The sequence below is a fragment of the Mustela nigripes genome, chromosome 4 (genome assembly GCF_022355385.1).
Source record: "Mustela nigripes isolate SB6536 chromosome 4, MUSNIG.SB6536, whole genome shotgun sequence".
NCBI classification, from domain to species: domain Eukaryota; kingdom Metazoa; phylum Chordata; class Mammalia; order Carnivora; family Mustelidae; genus Mustela; species Mustela nigripes.
In genome coordinates, this window is record NC_081560.1 from 125,817,714 (window position 1) to 125,840,076 (window position 22,363).

Here is a 22,363-nt window from a genome sequence, read left to right on the forward strand (position 1 = left end):
TTCCCTGCTGTTTCATTATTAGTGTATACAAAAGTAACAGATTTCCATACATTGATTTTGTGTCCTGGGATTTTACTGAATTTGTTTAGGAGTTCTAGCAGTTTTTTGGTGGAATCTTTCAGGTGTTCTATCTATAGTATCATGTCATCTGCAAATAATGAAAGTTTTACTTCTTCCTTAAAGGTTTGGATTCATTTTATTTCTTTTGTTCTCTGATTGCTGTGGCTAGGACTTCCAGGACTGTGTTGAATAAAAAGGGTGGGAGTAGATATCCTTGTCTTGTTTCTGACCTTAGGAGGAAAGCTCTCAGTTCACTGTGGGTTTTTGATATATGGCTTTTATTATGTTGAATTATGTTCCCTCTAAACTTACTTTGTTGAGGGATTTTATCATGAATGGGTGTTGTACTTTATCAAATTGTTCTTTTGCATCTATTGAAAGGATCATATGGTTCTTATCCTTTCTTTGATTGATGTGATGTAGAATGTTGATTGATTTGCAAATATGAACCACCCTTGCAACCCAGGAATAAATCCCACTTGATCATGGTGAATGATTTTTTTTTTTTATGCATTGTTGGGTTTGGTTTGCTAGCATTTTGTTGAGGATATTTGCATATATGGACATTGGAGAGATTGGGTGGTAATTCTCTTGTTTTGTGGTGTCTTTATCTGCTTTGGTATCAGGGTAATGCTGGCTTCATAGAATGGATTTGGAAATTTTTCCTCTTTTTCTGGTTTTTTGGAATAGTTTGAGAAGAATAGATACAAACTCTCCATTAAATGTTTGGTAGAATTTACCTGTGAAAGCATCTGGTCTTGGACTTTTGTTTGTTGGGATTTTTTTTTTTTTTTTTTTTAATTAGTGATTCAGTTTCTTTGTGGGTTTTGGTCTGTTCAAATTTTCTATCTCTTCCTGTTTCAGTTTTGGTAGTTTCTATGTTTCTAGGAATTTACCCATTTCTTTTAGGTTATCCAGTTGGTTGGCATATTAGTTTTTTATAATGTTCTCTTAGGATTTTTTTTTATTTCTCTGGTGTTGGTTGTTATTTCTCTCTCATTTGTGATTTTATTTATTTGAGTACTTTGTCTTTTTGATAAGTCTGGCTAGAGGTTTATTACTTTTGTTGATTTTTTTCAAAGAACTAGCTACTGGTTTCATTGATCTCTTCTGTTGTTTTTTAAGTTTGCATATTGTGTATTTCTGCTCTTTTGTTTTTAATATTTTATTTGGGAGAGAGATCACAAGAGAGGGGGTGAGGCAGAGAAAGAGGGAGAAGCAGACTCACTGCTGAGCTGGGAGCATGACGCAGGGCTTCATCCCAGGAGCATAAGATCATAACTTGAGTTGAAGTCTGATGTTTAACCGACTGAGCCACCCAGGTGCCCCACCTACTCTAGTCTTGGTTATTTTCTTCCTTTAGGTTTTGTTTGTTCTTCTTTATTTAGGTTAAAGTTGTTTGGGATTTTTCTTGCTTCTTGAGGTAGACCTGTATTGCCTCTTAGAACCAATTCTACTGCATCCCAAAGGTTTGTGTTTCATTTTCATTTGTCTTCATGTACTTCTTAAATTTTTTCTTTTACTTCCTGATTGACTAATTCATTGGTTAGTCACATATTATTTAACTTCCATTTATTTGTGGTCTTTCCAGATTTTTCTTATGATTGATTTCTATTTTCAGAGTCTTTTGGTCAGAAAAGATGCATAATATGACTTCAATCTTTTGAATTTGTTGAGGTTTGTTTTATGGCATAATATGTGATCTATTCTGGAGCATGTTCCATATGCGCTTGTAAAGAATGTGTGTTCTGCTGTTTTAGGGTGGAATGTTTGAATATATCTGTTAAATCCATCTGGTCTAGTGTGTCATGCAAGCCATTGTTTTCTTGTTGATTTTCTGTTTAGATGATCAGTCTGTTGATGTGAGTGGGATGTTAAAGTCCCCTACTGTTAAAATTGCAATATTATCAATTAGTTCTTTTATGTTTGTTATTAACTGTTTTATTTGGGTGTGCCCATGTTGATGCATAAATATTATAGTTGTTATATCTTCTTTTTGGATTATCCCCTTTATTATTATAGTGTCCTTTTTTTTCTCTTGCTACAGTTTTTGTTTTAAAGTCTATTTTGCCCAATATAAAAGTATTGTGAATTTGGATTTCTTTTGACCTCTGTTTGCATAATAAATGTTTTTCCATTCATTCACTTGCAGGTGTTAGGTCTAGAATGATTCTCTTGTAGGCAGCCTCTAGGTGGGTCTTGTTTTTTTTATGTATTCTCTCACCCTATGTCTTTTGATTGGAGCATTTAATCAATTTACATTCAAAGTAGTTTTTGTGTATTTATTGCCATTTTATTACTTGTTTTGTGATTGTTTCTGAAGATTTTCTCTAATCTTTTCTTGTCTTTCTCTTTTTCCTGCTTTTCTGGTTTTGCTTAGTGATATATTTGGATTTCCTTCTCTTTGTTCTTTGCATATATATTAACGATTTTTGATTTGTGATTACCACTAGGTTGGTATATAACATGTTCTGAATATAACAATATATATGAAATTGATGGTCATTCAAGTTTGAACCATTCTTTACTCCTCCTCTGCCCATGTTTCAGGTATATGTTGTCATATTTTATATCCTTTTTTGAGTTCCTTGACTAATTTTTTTTTTAAAAGAAATACTAATTTTTACTGCTTTTTTTGTTTTCTTTCTTCATACTGTCACATTAGGTCTTTCCTTTCCACTTACAGTCTCCTTTAGTATTTCTTGCAGTGGTCATGAACTCTTTTGGCTTTTGTCTGAGAAACTATCTCTACTGAATGATATCCTTGCTGGGTAGAATATTCTTGGCTGCAGATTAATCCAGTTCAGCACTTTCAGTATATTATGCCACTTTCTTCTAGCTTGGAGAGTTTCTGCCTTCTGGGTTCTCCCTTGTAAATTACTGACTTCTTTTGTTTTGTTACTTATAAATGTTTTCTTAATCGTTTTATTTTGTAATTTTAATTATAATATATTTTGGTGTGGAGCTGCTTTTGTTTATTCTGTTGGATGTTTTCTGCCTCCTGGATCTGGATATGTTTCTTTCTCCAGATTAGGGAAGTTTTTAGCTATTACTTCTTCAAATAAATTTTCTGCCCTCTTTTTACTCTATTGTCTTCAAAGACTCCTACAACAAGAATGTTATTACATTTGATGGAAACACTGAGTTCCTTATGTAGATTTTCATTTTGAATAATACTTTTTTTCTCTCTTTTGTTCAGTTTACTTTCCATTACTCTGTCTTCTAAGTCATGGATTTCTTCCTCTGCTTCTTCCAGCCTGCTGTTTATTCTTTTTCTTTCTTTCTTTCTTTTTTTAAAAAATATTTTATTTATTTATTTGTCAGAAAGAGAGAGGGTGAGCACACAGCAGGGGGAACAGCAGACAAAGGTGAAGGGAGAAGCAGCCTCCCCTGAGGTAGCCCAGTGTGGGGCTTGATCCCATGACCCTGAGATCATGACCTGAGCTGATGGCAGATGCTTAACCATCTGAGCTACACAGGTGCCCCCACCTGCTGTTTATTCTACCAAGCATGTTTCAGATTTTGTTTATTGAGTCTTTTATCTCTGCTATATTACTCCTTATCTCTGTGTTAAGGGTCTCACTCATGTCTTCCACTCTTTTTTCCTGTCCATTGATGATCATTACTTTAAATCTTTTATTTTTTTAATTTTTTAAAGATTTTATTTATTTACTGGACAGAGAGAGAGGTCACAAGTAGGCAGAGAGGCAGGTCAGAGAGAGGTGGGGGATGCAGGCCCCCAGCTGAGCAGAGAGCCCGATGCGGGGCTCAGTCCCAGCACCCTGGGATCTTGACCTGAGCTGAAGGCAGAGGCTTAACCCACTGAGCCACCCAGGCACCCCAATTACTTTAAATTCTTTATCAGGAATGTTAGTTATATCTGTTCTCATTTAGATCTCTGGTTATGGCTTTGTCTTGTTCTTCCATTTGGGACAGATTCCTCTGTCTTCTCATTTTGTCTAGTCTACATGCCTGCTTCTCTGTTAGAAAAGTCAACTATGTTTCCTGCTCTTGATAATCTTATAAAAAAGAGGTCCTATAGTGCCCTGTAGTGTTTTTCTCAAGGTCCTGATGCTTTAGAGAATATCTCCAGTGTATGCAGCATGTGCTCTTTGATGTGGCCTCTTCTCTACCTTTAGTTGTGGAGGTTGTTCTGACAGTCTTCAGGTCAATTCCTGGGGTATTTATGATGATTTGATAGTTTTGTGTAGTTGTATTCCTGGGATGAGGCAAGACTAGAGACCTCCTACTCCACTACCATCTTCCTCCTGTCTCTTCTGAACATGGGCAGTTTTAACTGCAAAACAACAACAACAACAACAACAAACAATATTTTAAAAAAGCATTAAACTGAAGAAGAAATTCATTCTCAAATTACCAACCACTATTTGAAGGAAAAAAAAAAATACTTTTGTTTGTTTCTTCTTGATTTTTCTCTACAGGGCTACATGCTTTTCTTGCTTTTAAATTTTTTTAAAGCAGGTAAATTTGATTTGTTCATTTGTTCATGTGGTCCCTGAAAACAGGTAGGGAATTTTAGGAAAGATGAGGTCTGAAAATCCTCACACTTACTGTGATATATAACTTTCAGAAGCCATTCTTCATTACTGATGTTTAAACTTGGAGTGTTTTTCAGTTTACTAGGTATTTGAATAACTTTGAGAATTGAAGGAACTTTAAAAATAGACTTAATGTCTACTATTCAATCAATTCTCAGAACTTTATATGCCACTCTTAGATATGAGTGTTAGATATGATTCATGAAAATAAAAAGTTCTTTGGAAGTATATAATAACTACATCTTCTTCATCTTTTTATGATTCCTCTTTCAGTGAAATTGGCTCAATTGTCATGGAAGTTTTCTGAAAACAATAATATACAGAATAAAATATCTCACATAGCTCTTTTAGCATATTCATTAAATTGATCTGATAAGTGAATGTTTTAAAATTTTAGTACTTTTGCTGGAGAATCAGGGTACCTAAATGTTCACATTTATTTTCAGGTGACCTTCACATACAGCAGCCTTCTTGGTTGCAAATGTGCTACAGTTGGGTTGTGTTAAGAAAAAGGGAGAAATGCCTTGAATCTTCATAGAGTTGAAGAATTACTTCTCATTTATTTTTATATTGAACTGTTTTGTTTGTTTGTTTTGTTTTGTTTTGGCTCAGATTCCACAGGGTTGAGGAAAAAACCCATTGCCTATCCAGCGAGTTTTTAAAGATATTCCATTCTGTCTTTTAAATGTGAATACATAATCCTTGTTTTTTTAGATTTGACTCCAGAAAACATTAGATGTTATACTAGAAAAGCATTTTAGAGTGAAAGGGATATTTAAACAAGTTTCCATATGCCTTAAGAATTTTAAATTGAGTTCCCCCCCCTTTAATTCAGTAATTAACTAAATTTACCCTGTAGTTTGGGGGAGTATAATAGTTTACACCTGTTTCAACTTTTGCTGTTTTTATTGGCTATGGATTTTGCCATCCCATATTTCTTGTGAAGCAAAAATATCAAATAAAATATGGCAAAGCATTGGAGAAATTATAATAAACATAAAAATGAATTGTTCAGCTTAAAATATGAAATGCTTTACCTGCACAGCCATGTTTCAGTAGTATTGAAGTAATTTATTCTTGAAGTTCTATGTCATGAAAATAAAGACAGTTGCTTTCATTGGCAAGAATAATCCAGGGTTTTTACAATCAAATGACTAAAGTTTGGAACATCAGGCAGAGGTCATGTTATACAGACAGTTAGAGAAAGCCTGTTAAATCATTTTATGTGTGTTCATGATACTGTGGAATAAAAAAGATGAGAGTGTATTGGTTTATAAGAATATGAAGACTCAACAGAACTGTTAAACCACAGAATATATAGTCAGACTTCAAAGGTCAAGGAATGTCACAACATCAGGATGGCTTGGCTCATTTCACAGGCAGTATTTGCCTCTCCAACCATAGTGAAAAGACAACCATTGAGTCAAGATATTATCATATCTCATGTGTTTTCTTTTTCTTTTTTTGTATCCAGCTCTTATATGGTCTTCCTAAAAGTACCCTGTGTTCTTCAGGCCTTGTGGGAGCTTCCCAGCTGTAGTGTTGGATTAAGAGTAAAATGAGTAGCTTTTTAGTACATTGTTCTGAATGAGAATAGCTAAATTAAGTTTCTATTAAGTTTGGTTAGGGGGAAGCTGTTACCATGAAAAGATCTTTGGCAAGTTGTCACTAAAATTAAGTTTTGATTTTGGCTTAATCTTATTAGTGGGTGACTCTGACTATATGGACCAAGGTTGTAAGTTGAATGAGATCAGGGCCTTGTAAATTTTGATTGACCAGTACAGGACTTAAATATTCATGGAATGAAAGAGGGAACTACTTTTTATTCTTTTCTGCATCTGTAAAATGAACTTATTAAATACCTAAGTTTATACTGAGAGGTAAATATTCTGCAAACATCCTCCCCACAATCTCTCACTTCTTCAGAGGAGTTTATATTTTAATACTGAGGAATTTGGACTATTTGAGAACTGAGCTCTCAAATTTGAGCAGGGAGGATCCTCCATTGGGGTGGCTGAGAGAATGCTTTTGGTGTTATATCCTTCTCCTTTAATTGGCTTCTGTGGCCTTGACAGCTTTGCCTTCATGGGGTCAGTAAAAGGCTGGTAGGAGACTGAGCAACCTGGGAATGAGATAAGGAATAGTTACTATATATATATATAGTGCCTATGACGTGGTCTAACCATGGTTTGTACCTGAGACAATTGGAGTCTCTCACTAGGGTGCTTGGTGGGCGTAAGTAATAGACACTACTCAGGATTTAGGGGGAAATCAGGCTCAGATTGGGAGTTTCGTTTATGTCAATACTTGGAAGGAAAGAGGCCAAAGAATTACAGTATGAGTATTTTTGGTGCCATTGAGTATCCCTGCTTTCTCTTTCCCTTGATCTCCTAAGGTTGCTAAAGGTGCAGGTTTCTTTTAAATTTTAGATGTTTTTCTAGAACATAGTTAATTATAATTTGAGTCTAAGGAAAATCCTCTCTTCCTCTTTTTATTCATGCAGGGATTGAAAGGCCATTCTGTGAAGTCTGTTTAGCTGGACTTGGAATGAAGGGGCATTTCAAGGTTGTGACATAATGAGTTTATCAGGAGCAAAATAAGTGTCCTAAAGGAAATGTCTGTAATAAAGTGTACTTGTATTATGAAATTTAAAATGATGAATTCTATGTTGTGAAGGAGTTCCCTGTGGGTGAAAGGCGTCTTGATAGGCCTGTCTTGCTTCATAGGCCTTTGAAAATATCTTTGACTCCAAAGTTTCTTTCTTTTTTTTTTTATTAATATTTTATTTTTTATAAACATATATTTTTATCCCCAGGGGTACAGGTCTGTGAATCACCAGGTTTACACACTTCACAGCACTCACCAAAGCACATACCCTCCCCAGTGTCCATAATCCCACCCCCTTCTCCCAAACCCCCTCCAACCAGCAACCCTCAGTTTGTTTTGTGAGATTAAGAGTCACTTGTGGTTTGTCTCCCTCCCAATCCCATCTTGTTTCATTGATTCTTCTCCTACCCACTTAAGCCCCCATGTTGCATCACCACTTCCTCATATCAGGGAGATCATATGATAGTTGTCTTTCTCTGCTTGACTTATTTCGCTAAGCATGATACGCTCTAGTTCCATCCATGTTGTCGCAAATGGCAAGATTTCATTTCTTTTGATGGCTGCATAGTATTCCATTGTGTATACATACCACATCTTCTTGATCCATTCATCTGTTGATGGACATCTAGGTTCTTTCCATAGTTAGGCTATTGTGGACATTGCTGCTATAAACATTCGGGTGCACGTGCCCCTTTGGATCACTACGTTTGTATCTTTAGGGTAAATACCCAGTAGTGCAATTGCTGGGTCATAGGGCAGTTCTATTTTCAACATTTTGAGGAACCTCCATGCTGTTTTCCAGAGTGGCTGCACCAGCTTGCATTCCCACCAACAATGTAAGAGGGTTCCCCTTTCTCCGCATCCTCGCCAGCCTCTGTCATTTCCTGACTTGTTTATTTTAGCCATTCTGACTGGTGTTAGGTGATAACGCATTGTGGTTTTGATTTGTATTTCCCTGATGCCCAGTGATATGGAGCACTTTTTCATGTGTCTGTTGGCCATCTGGATGTCTTCTTTGCAGAAATGTCTGTTCATGTCCTCTGCCCATTTCTTGATTGGATTATTTGTTCTCTGGGTGTTGAGTTTGCTAAGTTCTTTATAGATTCTGGACACTAGTCCTTTATCTGATATGTCGTTTGCAAATATCTTCTCCCATTCTGTCAGTTGTCTTTTGATTTTGTTAACTGTTTCCTTTGCTGTGCAAAAGCTTTTGATCTTGATGAAATCCCAATAGTTCATTTTTTTCCCTTGCTTCCCTTGCCTTTGGCGTTGTTCCTAGGCAGATGTTGCTGCGGCTGAGGTTGAAGAGGTTGCTGCCTGTGTTCTCCTCAAGGATTTTGATGGATTCCTTTCTCACATTGAGGTCCTTCATCCATTTTGAGTCTATTTTCATGTGTGGTGTAAGGAAATGGTCCAATTTCATTTTTCTGCATGTGGCTGTCCAATTTTCCCAGCACCATTTATTGAAGAGGCTGTCTTTTTTCCATTGGACATTCTTTCCTGCTTTGTCGAAGATTAGTTGACCATAGAGTTGAGGGTCTATTTCTGGGCTCTGTGTTCTGTTCCATTGATCTATGTGTCTGTTTTTGTGCCAGTACCATGCTGTCTTGATGATGACAGCTTTGTAATAGAGCTTGAAGTCCGGAATTGTGATGCCACCAACGTTGGCTTTCTTTTTCAATATCCCTTTGGCTATTCGAGGTCTTTTCTGGTTCCATATAAATTTTAGAATTATTTGTTCCATTTCTTTGAAAAAGATGGATGGTACTTTGATAGGAATTGCATTAAATGTGTAGATTGCTTTAGGTAGCATAGACATTTTCACAATATTTATTCTTCCAATCCAGGAGCATGGAACATTTTTCCATTTCTTTGTGTCTTCCTCAATTTCTTTCATGAGTACTTTATAGTTTTCTGAGTATAGATTCTGTGCCTCTTTGGTTAGGTTTATTCCTAGGTATCTTATGGTTTTGGGTGCAATTGTAAATGGGATTGACTCCTTAATTTCTCTTTCTTCTGTCTTGCTGTTGGTGTAGAGAAATGCAACTGATTTCTCTGCATTGATTTTATATCCTGACACTTTCCTGAGAGGAAATTATATAGCGGTACAAGCCTTTCTCAAGAAACAAGAAAGGTCTCAGGTACACAACCTAACCCTACATCTAAAGGAGCTGGAGAAAGAACAAGAAAGAAACCCTAAGCCAAGCAGGAGAAGAGAAATTATAAAGATCAGAGCAGAAATCAATGAAATAGAAACCAAAAAGACAATAGAGCAAATCAACGAAACTAGGAGCTGGTTCTTTGAAAGAATTAATAAAATTGATAAACCCCTGGCCAAACTTATCAAAAAGAAAAGAGAAAGGACCCAAATAAATAAAATCATGAATGAAAGAGGAGAGATCACAACTAACACCAAAGAAATACAAACTATTATAAGAACATACTATGAGCAACTCTATGCCAACAAATTTGACAATCTGGAAGAAATGGATGCATTCCTAGAAACATAAAAACTACCACAACTGAACCAGGAAGAAGTAGAAAGCCTGAATAGACCCATAACCAGTAAAAAGATTGAAACAGTCATTAAAAATCTCCAAACAAACAAAAGCCCAGGGCCAGACGGCTTCCCGGGGGAATTCTACCAAACATTTAAAGAAGAACTAATTCCTATTCTCCTGAAACTGTTCCAAAAAATAGAAATGGAAGGAAAACTTCCAAACTCATTTTATGAGGCCAGCATCACCTTGATCCCCAAACCAGACAAGGATCCCATCAAAAAAGAGAGCTATAGACCAATATCCTTGATGAACACAGATGCGAAAATACTCAACAAAATACTAGCCAATAGGATTCAACAGTACATTAAAAGGATTATTCACCACAACCAAGTGGGATTTATTCCAGGGCTGCAAGGTTGGTTCAACATCCGCAAATCAGTCAATGTGATACGACACATCAATAAAAGAAAGAACAAGAACCATATGATACTCTCAATAGATGCTGAAAAAGCATTTGACAAAGTACAGCATCCCTTCCTGATCAAAACTCTTCAAAGTGTAGGGATAGAGGGCACATACCTCAATATCATCAAAGCCATCTATGAAAAACCCACCGCAAATATCATTCTCAATGGAGAAAAACTGAAAGCTTTTCCGCTAAGGTCATGAACACGGCAGGGATGTCCATTATCACCACTGCTATTCAACATAGTACTAGAAGTCCTAGCCTCAGCAATCAGACAACAAAAGGAAATTAAAGGCATCCAAATCGGCAAAGAAGAAGTCAAATTATCACTCTTCGCAGATGATATGATACTATATGTGGAAAACCCGAAAGACTCCACTCCAAAACTGCTAGAACTTATACAGGAATTCAGTAAAGTGTCAGGATATAAAATCAATGCGCAGAAATCAGTTGCATTTCTCTACACCAACAGCAAGACAGAAGAAAGAGAAATTATTTTTATTTTTTAAGTAGTCTCCATGCCCAGTGTGGACCCCAATGTAGGGTCTGAATTCATGACCCCAAGATCAAGACCTGAGCTGAGATCAAGATCTGGATGTTTACCTGACTGAGTCACCCAGTCGCCCTTCCTTTTTTCTTTTTTTAAAGTTTTAATATTAACATATTTCCAAATTAGAGAGTGAAAATCATAATTGGTAGTGTTAACTTCCAGGAAACCTATTTGTGGAAGTGTGTGATTGAAATCCTCACATGTGTTTGCTCAGTTTCTGTTCTCAGTTCATGCTGTTGGAGATTTGGTATTTGTACAGAAAGTAAAATTAAATGGTATTGGCATTATGTATTAGGGTTTATGTATTAGGGTTTTTTGCATTTTTTGTTATGTTTTTTTGTTGCTGTAACAAATTATAAGCATAATGGTATACAACATAAATTTATTTGTGTAGTTCCAGTGTTGCAAAGTCTGAAATGGATTTCACTGGCATATGTCAATGTGTTGGCGGGTCATCCTCCCTTCAGAGGCTCCAGGGGAGAACCCATTTCCTTGCCTTTCCCAGCTTCTAGAGGCTACCTCTCTTCTTAAGCTTGTGGCCCCCTTTGTCCATCTTCAAAGCCAGCAGCGTAGCATCTCTAATATCTTTCTCCATTGACCTCTCCTTTATTTGTTATGTGTCCTGCTCTCCTTCTGCTTCTATTGTCACATCACCTTCTTGGATTCTGACCTTCCCACTTCCCTCTTACAAGGACCTTGTGATGACATTGCGCCCACCTGGGTAATTCAGGATTGTCTCCCAAGCTCAACAGCTTTAATTTAATCACACTGCAAAATTCCTTTTGCCACATAAAGTAAGATATTCATACTTTCCAGGAATTAGGGCCTGAACATCTTTGAGAGGCTGTTGTTTAAGCCTGCCCTTAGCATAGAGTTTAAAAATTTTTTTTCTTTTTAGCTCTTCATTTCTTTTCTTTTCTCTTCTTTTTTAAAGATTTTATTTATTTATTTGAGAGAGAGAATGAGTGAGAGAGAGCATGAGGGGAGGGAGAAGCAGACTCCCTACTGAGCCGGGAGCTGACATGGGGCTTGATCCCAGGACCCTGAGATCATGACCTGTTGACAAAAATACATATTTTTACAAGATTATAGAAGGTGTCTTATATTTAACTATGAAATTAAAGCTGGCTAAAAAATTTAATATTAATACTTGCTATTTCTTTGAGGGAATTTCTTTGAGTTTTGAGTCTTCTACCTAACAGAATGACCTGCCACATTTCTTGGGTCATCATTAATTTTTTCAAATTGAGGTATAATTGACACTCAAGAATCTTTAATAATTTTAGTAAGTGTCCTGGACACACATACACACATGTATATGTATATGCATGTACACACAGTGCTCCTCATCAGTATTGACCAGCAGGTGTTTGGGGTACCATGGCTTCTAGATTTCATTGTCTAGGAGTTCTTGCTCCAGCTCATTTCCTTGTCTTATCCAAGGGGTGCTTCTCCGGTTAACCACTGTTCCACCCTGCACCTGAGTTTGAAACCTGTATGGTGTTTGCTTTCCTTTTTTTCTTTTTAAGAGAGAGCATGAGTTGGGGATGGGTGTCCGGGAGGAGAAGGGGAAAGTAGGAGTGAGAGAGAGGATCTTAAGCAGGTTCCACACCCAGCGCAGAGCCCAACACAGAGCTTGATCTCATGACTCTAATATTATGACTTGAGCCAAAATTAAGAGTCAGGTGCTTAATCAACTGAGTCCCCCAATGCAGTTCGAGGCTTTTGCAAGTAAGATGCTATTGGTTCTTTGTCTCCTCTCTTCTTTTAGTCAAATTGCTTACTCCTCTCCACATATTAAAAAGAAGGTTCACAGACTTATAAGACTTTTGAATGTAGAGACCTGGTTTTCTCCTATATTTATAGTCTGCCATTTAGAAATAAGAACAATTATTCAAAGGTAATGACTTTTAAATTAATCTCACATGAAGTTTTATTGTTGTGTGTGACCTTCTCTATTACCATTTCATCCTCATGATGTTTTGTCTCTTTCTTATAAATGTGAATTAAGGAGTGAATTAAAGTATGATGGCAGCTGAAACCCAAGTTGATTATATAGTCATTGAAAGTGTAGAACAAATAGCTAAGAGTATAAGGCCTTGTGGGATGAACCACCCATTGAAAAGGCAACCTCATGCCTGGGATTGGTTGCAGATAGGAAGTGCTTAGAGCACTATAGTTTATTATATTGGTAGTTGCATTTGCTCATGTCATTCCTTAATTAAGGATGCGATTACTTTCATCTGTGTGTGAAAAGAGACCTGGGTCTTTCAGACAAAAAAAAAAAAAAAGTGTGAAATTATCTGAAGTTGTATATTTGATTGAATTAGTATGTTTGTTTTTGTTTTTGTTTGTGACTTTGCACCAGATGAGGCCTGTTCAGGGAGGCACTGAGCTTTGGGAGAGCAAGAATGGCATCTCGCTTATTGCTCTGTTATTCTCATAGTTGATACTTGAGAGGCTTTTGAATACAAAGGCCGGAAAAAAAAGAAACTATTTTAAATGTATACGTTTTTATTTACAGCTGCTGCTGAAGGAAAAGGCAAAAGTGGGGAAGACTTTTTTCAGAAGGTAAGTTGCTTTGTACTCCTGCCTCTTAGTGATAATTCAGGAGAAGTCAGTGTGTCTCAATGGTTACACTCAAGGCCCATGAAAGCTCCCCTTCCGTATGAAGGCAAATAGGTTTTGATGAGACAGCTGGAGATGCTCAGGGCAAAGAAAGGATGAGATGTTGTTTGGGAAGTAACCGTTCTAACTTCTTGGTCCTCCTGAGCAACTCTAATGAGGCAAAGAGGCAGTGAAGGCTGCCAGGTATGCTGTGCTGGTTGTCTTTCACGGCTACCTCTGTTGCTTCTTTCCCCATATACATACTTGACCTGTCACGTGGAGAGGAATCCTTCACAGCTTTCCTCATTTCCGGTAAGCACGACCATGGGTGGGGTAATAATAATCAGTGAAAGATGAACCTTTAGACATGCTTGCTCACTATTGGTGATGGTGTCCAGTGTGTCCTGACTGTCCTCTGGGAGTTCTGAACTTCACTGCTAGTCATATTTAGCAAAGGGAACTGGGAGTGGACCTGATTGAAAAATGGAGGTGAGAACTATGATTAGCAATTGATTATTCCTAGTCAGCTCTATTTTAAAGTAAGAGTTTTGTATAGGGAAGATGCCTATCCTTTCAAAGAGATTGACTCAAGTTCATGTTCTTTTTTCATTTATTTGGATTTCTTATATTTGTGTCTTTGTTGTTGGGATCCAGAAAGCATGTGTATAACAACAAATACACAGATATTATGGAGTGATATAAAGCAGCAACTATAGATGAGGTTAAATAATGCTGTAGAAGGTCATAAGCCTTTGGAAATCACCTGTGTGTAACCAGATATAGCCTTTACAGCCTCTTTATTTTTTGTTCTGTGTAATCTACATTTTTTTCTCTTTTGTTAGCTTCAACATTTTCTTCATTCTTTGCCAAGAATATGGAAGCAAATATTTTCAGCCAATATTGCCATTTCTTCATTCTGAAAGTATTTACCACCTGCTGTATTCCACACGCTAGAGAGACTAAAAAGAGCAAGGCATAGTCCTTGCCCTGAAGAAATTTAGTCTGCTGTTTGGCAGTAAAGTTGTAGAGATAGCAGGAGAGTTTGGTGCTAGAGAGGGTTAAGCACTTGACTGGGGCTCTAGGAGATAAGAAAGAACTTCTTGAGTACTTAGGAGTAGTAGTTAATTGAAGAGTAGGCTTGGGTGGGCTGGGAGGGCACTCTGGGCAAAGAAACAATGTAAGAAAGCTAAACAGGGTTGGAAGAATTCCTGTGACATTTGGCTTGCACACATGACATCCGTGGGGTTCATAGTTCATGGTGAGATATAATATCTTATGAAATATCTTATATGTATTGGGGGGCTTTCCTAAAGGGACTTAAATTTAAAAAATTTTAGAATGCTATGCTGGCCAAATAGAATGTGTCTGACCAGAGTTTTCTATCCTCTCTTTAGGCTCCTGTTGAAGTTTCTGTACTTACCTGAAACCCCTTACTTGGCATTATCTGATAATGGTTGATATCTGACTTATCATTACCTGGGCATTTCAGAAGCCTCTTCCTGTACCTCAGGAAAGCTTGCCATGAGGGAGGAAAGGAGAAGACAAATAACAGAAATCACAGATCTGCTTTGGGTTGGCTGTGAAGGGACAGATAGATGTGATCTGTGGAAGGATTTTATTCATTGTTTTTTAGCTTGTGGACAGATGGAAAAAGCAGATTGTTCAGCTTTGTTTGACTGAGACATTTGAAAAACTGAATCAAAACATGGTGTATGTGGTCATAAAGGACCTTCATTCTTAGAAGATTTGCTAATATTTATCACCCTTTGTGGAGCCATATATACATTCCAGCTGTTTAAATAGAAACACATGTTTGAATCCAGGAACATGTGTGCGTCCAGCAAACCATACATTGGAATCATAGATTCCATTCCTGGTCACAGGTTAATGAAGTCCCTAAATAACTAAATGGGAATAGTTTTCATTTCTTTATTTTCTTCTTTAGTTCAGTAGAATGTCTTCCTGATAAATGTCCATGCAGATTTTGGATAGTCACCCTGGAAAAGAAACCTGTGACTTAATAAAAGGCAAACATTCCAAATTCTAAAAGAGTAATTTTCAGTGTTTTGACCAGACAGGAGTAGACATTATGGTTCATCTATAGTAGAATGAAGTAATGGAGAAGTATTGAATTGTTCTCCAGGAGCTGACTTCTAGTTTCACACATATTCCAGTTTCAGATAATGACATTTGGGAAGTATTTATGAATAAGAAATGAGAAAATAATTTTCTTTTCTCAGAGTTAGGCAGATATGAAGGCTGTATATGGTCATTATTAGAATATGTTCTGGTTTTGATTCTTGGTGTGTATCTCAAACCAAAATTAAAATCTCTCTTGAGTTGACTTTAAAATTTGATCACCCTTATTGTTTTATAACATCTAAGCTTTGTACTGGCTTTCCCTAGAGAGGAGATTGGAGAAGGAGTGTGAGGCTTTTATATGTTAATTTTTGTATGATTAAAATGTATATAAAATCATATGCTTTACTAAATTTAATTATTCTCACAAAAATTTTTCAAATTAAAAGAAAAAATCTTCAAGAATAAGAAATCTTTAAGAATTTGATTTGGTAGATTTGCAAAAGAGTTTGAATTGTAACTTAAAACTACTAAGGTCATCAAATACATTGTTTCAGATTCGGAGCAGTGATTGTTCATTTGGAACTGGAACTTTTCCTATAGAGTCACATTTATTGTTTCAGAGGTTTACCTGGTTTCTACATACTGTTTTATCACATGTATTTGCAAAGTTTTATTTCCCCTGGTACTCTATTAGAGCAAAAGACTAACCTGTTATAGCAGAGAAACTCAATGATTTGGTGGGTTAAAGAACAGTTATTTGTTTTCCTTTTTTGTAACATTATAAGGAGAATATTCCCCGTTGGTGGGTGGCTCTGTCCTATGCTATCAGTTAAAGACCCCGATTCCATCTAAGAAGTAGCTCTGCTACTCCTTAAGGAATGGACCTCCTCTTTGTGGTTGGTTTGGGTGAGCACCATGTGTAAATGGGAGCTGGTAAGAAAGAAGAGTATCCCCAGTCTTAGGCCTAGACCTGGAGGCATATGTCATGTCTTATATCCAGCTGGAGAAAACTTAGTTACGTAGGCTTACCAAACTGTCATCATGGGGAGGGAGGGGGAGGAGCGTATGGAGGAGGATTGATTTTTGCAAGCACTGTCTACCAAAAGGCAGATAGTTCTGAAAAATGGGTGTAGTCGAGCGTAAGGTCTTCCTGTGGTATGCTTGGGAACCTTTTGTGTTAGTTTTAGGGCTGCTGAAACAGTGTATCGCAGACTGGGTGGCCACAGAAATTGACTGTCTCACAGTTCTGGAAGTCGGAGTCCAAGAACAAGATGTCAACAGGGGTGGTTCCTCACAGCTGACCATGAAGGAGAACCTGTGCCATTCCTGTCTCTAAGCTTTTGGTGGTTTGCTTAGCATCTTTGGTGTTCCTTGGCTTGTAGAAGTGTCCTCCCCATCACTGTCTTTGTCTTCACAGGCATTCTCCTTGTGGGTGTGTGTGTGTCTCTCTCTCTCCAAATTTTCTCTTTTTGTAAGGACACTGGTTATATTGGATTAGGGCTTACCCCAGTGATCTCATCTTACTGATTACATCTGCCGTGACCCTGTTTCCAAATAAGGTCATAATCTGAGGTACTGGGAATTAGGATTTCAACATAGGCATTTTTGTGGGACACTATTCAACCTATAAACATTTCTTAATGGAGGAAATCATTCTTTAGGAAAATTCAGTATAATTAGAAAATTTTCCTCAAACTGTAAATGTTATTTATCATACTTTAATCTACACATTTTAACCGCCTAGGCGTTTATATTAAATTTATTCTTTTTACTTATAACAAGTCATTTCTAAATTGTCTAGAACAAATATATAATTAATGCAGAAGAAAAAATGTAATCTGTCATCCCATCTTTGAAAAAGAACTATTTATATACTCTTAGCCTTTTTTGTTTGTGTTTATTAAAAATGCATATAAAGTGCTTTTTAAATATTCTCTGATTGGCTGGTAGAATTATAAATCAGACTGTTTACATTGGGTATATTCCAAATGTTTTTCTGTATGAATGCTTTGCAAGATCTCCAGTAATTGTACTTTTTATTCTTTGGCTGTAACTATACTTACAAAAAGGAGGGAAGGGATACAACTTTATCATTTCTCTCTAGCTCGCTGTCCACCTCTCATGTCAACTTTAACTGAAACACATGGAAATGATCTGCCAGGATTTTTACAGTTCTTTGGGCAGTTGTTCATGGCTTACTCACTGTCTGTCCTGTTTCCTTTTAATCAGTTCTTTTTTTTCTTGTGAGATGACTATGGCCCCATTGGAGGGAAAATGTGTTACAGTATATTAGATGGGGATGAGTATAGCAATTGTGCTATGAATGTGACTCATCAAAGCACAGTGCTTTATTTAGGAATCCTGAATCTTAATGGCTGAAGAAGACAAAATCAGGTCAGCATCAGAACTGATGAAAGCTAGGTTTTCCATTGCATCGGGTTATATACATTATTTCTTCCCAAAGTACACATCACACATTTTTAATGCAGGGATGGTTTATAAAAAAAATGTCAGTTTGGAAACTGTATTGTATTGGAAACTGCGCTGCATTTTTAGTACCCTCAAACTCATCCTTTTAAGGCAAACAGATTACTTTCGTCATTTTAAGACTGAAAAGTAGCAAGTATTACCAACTGAGGAAAATTGTGGAAGGAGTATTTGTTTCCCTATGCACCACAAAATGAGTGTTTTAGTTAATCTTAGGGACTTCTTTAATCTTTTTATTGGAGCAGGGGCCAAAGCAGAAATTATAGAACTGCTTCTGCTTTTTCCATGGGTCATTTTTTTGTATGTGTTGAATAGATATTCCTCTGGTAATAGAAATAAATTTTGGTTTAATTATTTAAAAATGAATTCAATTAACTATAGCCTAGGATATACTTTCTCTAGCACTAAGACTTTATGCTTAAACATTTTAAATTCTGTGTAAGTAAAATTAAGATATTTTAAAGTTTTAATCTTGGTGTTTGTTTTAATAGGTAATGTATTCACATGGTTCGCAATTCAAACATTACAAAAAGGTGTATATACAGTGAAGAGTATTTGGTGTCACAGTTCTGAAGATGTGTGGAGAAGGTTATGCAGCATTAAAGTGTTGATTCTAATTTTAAGCAAAAGTGATCAGGAATGGATGTCACCAGTAAAAGGTAGTTAAGTCTTGAAGCTACCATTCAGAGATGTTGAGTTCTTATTCCTGATTATAACACTATGACCCTGAGAGTAAGTTTCAGTGAGAGAATTTGTTGTTACAGTTCTCCCTGGCTAAACAGGGATGACTGACCATTTATAAGATTTAGAAAAATAGAACAACCTTTCCAAAACAGGTTGTCTGATCTTTTTAAAATCTGTTAAAGGTAGGAATCTATCCTATGTTTTGTTTTGTTTTTTAAAGATTTTATGCATTTACTTGAGAGAGAATATGAGAGAAAGAGAGAGAGACTGCACACAGGAGCATGGGGAAGTGGCAGAGGGAGAAGCAGAGTCCCCACTGAGCAGGGAGCCCTATTCCGGATTCCATTCCAGGACCCTGGGATTATGACCTGAGCCAAATGCAGGTGATTAACCAGCTGAGCTACTCAGGGGTCCTGATCCTGTGTTTTTAAAAAACATTTATTTATTTATTTGAGAGAGAGAGAGTGGGGGGAGGGACAGAGGGAAAAGGAGAGAATCCTCAAGCTGACTCCCTGCTGAGTGCAGAGCCAGAGGTGGGGCTCTATCCCAGGATACCGAGGTCCTGACCGGAGCTGAAATCAGGAGTCCAGGCCTCAACCAACTGAGCCACCCAGGCACCCCTTGATACCATTTTTATGCCTTTGTAATTTGCTCTCTATTATCTAGCAGATAAGGGTGAGAAAAGATTAAGAAAAAGACTAAATAACTTGTTCATCATCCATTCTCTGGTCTTCTAAGTTGTCTAGGTGTTTTATCTGACATGAGTAGTCTGGATATTGGGCCTATGTTTGTAGCATGCTCTGTAATCATGTCGAGTTCTATTGTCTTGTCTATTTTGGCTTTATTTCTGGCAGCCATTTCACACAACTGTTTTATGAAAACCCATTTTGTCTTTTAGTCCTCTCTCTGTAACCAGGAGGTAGGGGATATCATTAAGATTCCTATAAAACATAGCTTGATGGTAGTCAGTATACCCTAATTACTACTATGATTTTTTTCAGTGAATAATCTCAAGTCAGTATCTGGTGAAGCTTAGTTTTGTCCAGTTAGAATATTCTCTCTTCTTGAAACCAAACTCAAGGCACTGGTTCATGTGGAAAATCAAAAACTGAATTCATGAAAATAGATTTTTTAAGAAGGGTTACTAGGCAGGACTCTGGATTAAATAGTGACATGCAGTGTACCTGGCTGGGATAGAATGGCAATCGAAAGGTCCAGTTAAGTGATTTATTGGTCTTAGTTTAAAATGGGTTTTATATTATTTTGTAAAATGCTCTCCCTGAATGGATTCAAGTCCTTAATCCCTGTAGTTGTCAATATTTTTCTTAATTTAAAAATGTTGAGATCCAGACTTCTTTATTTATGGCTGATATCAAGATTTCAGGGCAATTTTAACATGGCACAGGTAAACAAATATTATACTAATAACTGATAATATGCAAATATAAACACATTTGGGGGATTAGAAGCAATTTGTCAAGATAGTGGCATTAATTGGGGCGCCTGGGAGGCTCAGTGGGTTAAAGCCTCTGCCTTCGGCTCAGGTCATGATCCCAGGGTCCTGGGATCGAGCCCCACATCGGGCTCTCTGCTCAGCAGGGAGCCTGCTTCCTCCCTCTCTCTCTCTGCCTGCCTCTCTGCCTACTTGTGATTTCTGTCTGTCAAAAAAATAAATAAAATCTTTAAAAAAAAAAAAGATAGTGGCATTAACGGTTTCTGAGGTGGGATTAAGTTTGATTAGTTCTAATCAGAGGAGCTTTGCAATTGCTTTGATATATATGTGTGTATATTTAATTATGTCCTTTGATTGTTATATGATTCAAATTGTTTTTATATCTAAGAAAGATAAATTCAGTCATGTATGTACATACATAGCACACCATCAGAGAGGTGTCTAGAGATCATTGTAAAAGGATGTTCATGTGGTAATATATATAATAATTAAAATTAAAATTGATTAAAAATAAGCTACATGTTTAATATAATGCTTGAAATATGCTATATCCAAACTTTGTATTATTAGGTAGACATTAAAAATCATGCTTTTTTGGTAAGTAATTAATGAATTAAGAAAATGAGTATCATATAAATATAAAAATCAGGACAGACGGTATATAAATAGCTTGTCTCAAATTTTCTTACATATATTTATGCTTTGAAAAATGATTGGGGCAGAAGTTATGCCAAATGATAGCAGCGATTGTCTTGGCTGTGGGATTATAGTTCATTTTTATTCTTTCTCTGTACTTTCCTTATAGTGGGCTTCTAATACTTTTAAAACCAAGACTAACAGCAACTACCATGTCATGGAGAAATGCAGATCATCGTGGCTAATAGTTTGAGGTTGTTCACAGGTGCATAAATTGTTGTCAATTTATAGCATATACAAAATTTTGTTGAAAGGAGTCTGAGAGGTCATCTGGTTCTACTTCCCATCAAACCCTGAAGTTCCTTCTGTATCATAGCAGTTGTAAACAGAGTAGATCCCAGTATACAAGGCAGATCATTTTTTAGTCGGTGCTAATTTTTTAGAAAGTCCCTCCCCCTTTGCCCTTGCTTTGCCATTTGGAAGTCTAAAAATTTTTGAAGATGGTTTGTACAATATCTTTATGTCTTCTTTTCTTTAGGCTAAAGATACTTAGTTTCTGATTTATCATATGACATAATTTTCAGATCTCTTACCATTCTGTTCACTCTCAGGGTCAGGGTCCCATGTGGCAACAATATCTGGGTATAATATTTTGTCTGTACAGTGATAGTGAGGCCTGAAAATCTTTGATATTGATGTGATTCAGAAGTAGGTAAAGATTACCTAACCTGTGCATTGGTACAGATGTGAAAAATTGACATTTCTTTCCATTCTTCACCCAGCTGAGTAAGGCTGGCCCCAATTCATTGCTAGGTACATAACATAAAATGAGGATACTTGATTTCAGACTGACAGGTCAGGGCCCACTTGGATACAGCTCACACATTCTGTCTCTTACTCTAAGCTCTTGACCTGACATTTGGCTTGGAGACAATGTCACCTTTATGGTGACCCGCATATGAAAGTGTAGAAAGCATCTCCCTGGAAGATTTCACCTGGCTCTGTGACTCAGTGGTCCAAACTCCTGTGTGATTTTCTTTCTTCATTATGAACTCTATAAGGTTACCTAGGGTAAAAGACTCAGCTGAAGGGTTACAGTCCATAAAACAATGGGTCTGTGTAGTGCCATTTAGTGTGATTTAAGTGAATGCTCTGACAGTTAGTAAAGAGCTTAAGCATTATTGACTTAAAATGGGTTCACAGAAGAATTAGTACCTTTTAAAGTTGGTTATGGTGATGGTGTTTTTTTCTTCTGGACAGCGCTCTGAATAGACTTGGATTGAGTTTTTTCAAGGTCAGACAGCTAGTTGGTGGCAGCCAACTTGAAGAGTGCTTTCCTGACTTTGACTATTCTTTTTTACTATTGTTAATAAAACACAAGTGATTTTCTTTAACTCAGCAATTATCATGCCCTCTTGGGTGGGCCAATCTTCTATAGTTGAGAGAAGTTCTGTCTAAAGCTACAAGTTATGCTCAGTAGGGCTCTGAAGTAGGGTTGTTACAGTGCATGAGATGGACAACTACAAGGCTGAAGCCAAATTAATACGGTAAAATAAATGATATGGATTTTGTCATCCTTTATAGCTTGTTTAAGCATGTTTCAGAATCATATTGAGGGTCGGTCATTTTGAAGTTTGTACCTCCGATATTTTATTTTATTCTATCTAGAAG

General features: G+C 36.8%; 1 protein-coding gene across 4 annotated transcripts in view; it reads left to right on the forward strand.

Moving 5' to 3' along the window:
• The window catches only part of BICC1 (BicC family RNA binding protein 1), a 262,369-nt gene that overhangs the window by 70,855 nt on the left and 169,151 nt on the right, over positions 1-22,363 (forward strand). For all 4 annotated transcript variants that reach the window (XM_059397444.1, XM_059397442.1, XM_059397443.1 and 1 more), the window contains exon 2: positions 13,268-13,314. Coding sequence is in view for 3 of the 4 variants with exons in the window: in XM_059397442.1 (XP_059253425.1) it covers positions 13,268-13,314 (47 nt within the window). In the remaining variant the exon portion in view is untranslated. The remainder of the gene's footprint in view (positions 1-13,267; positions 13,315-22,363) is intronic.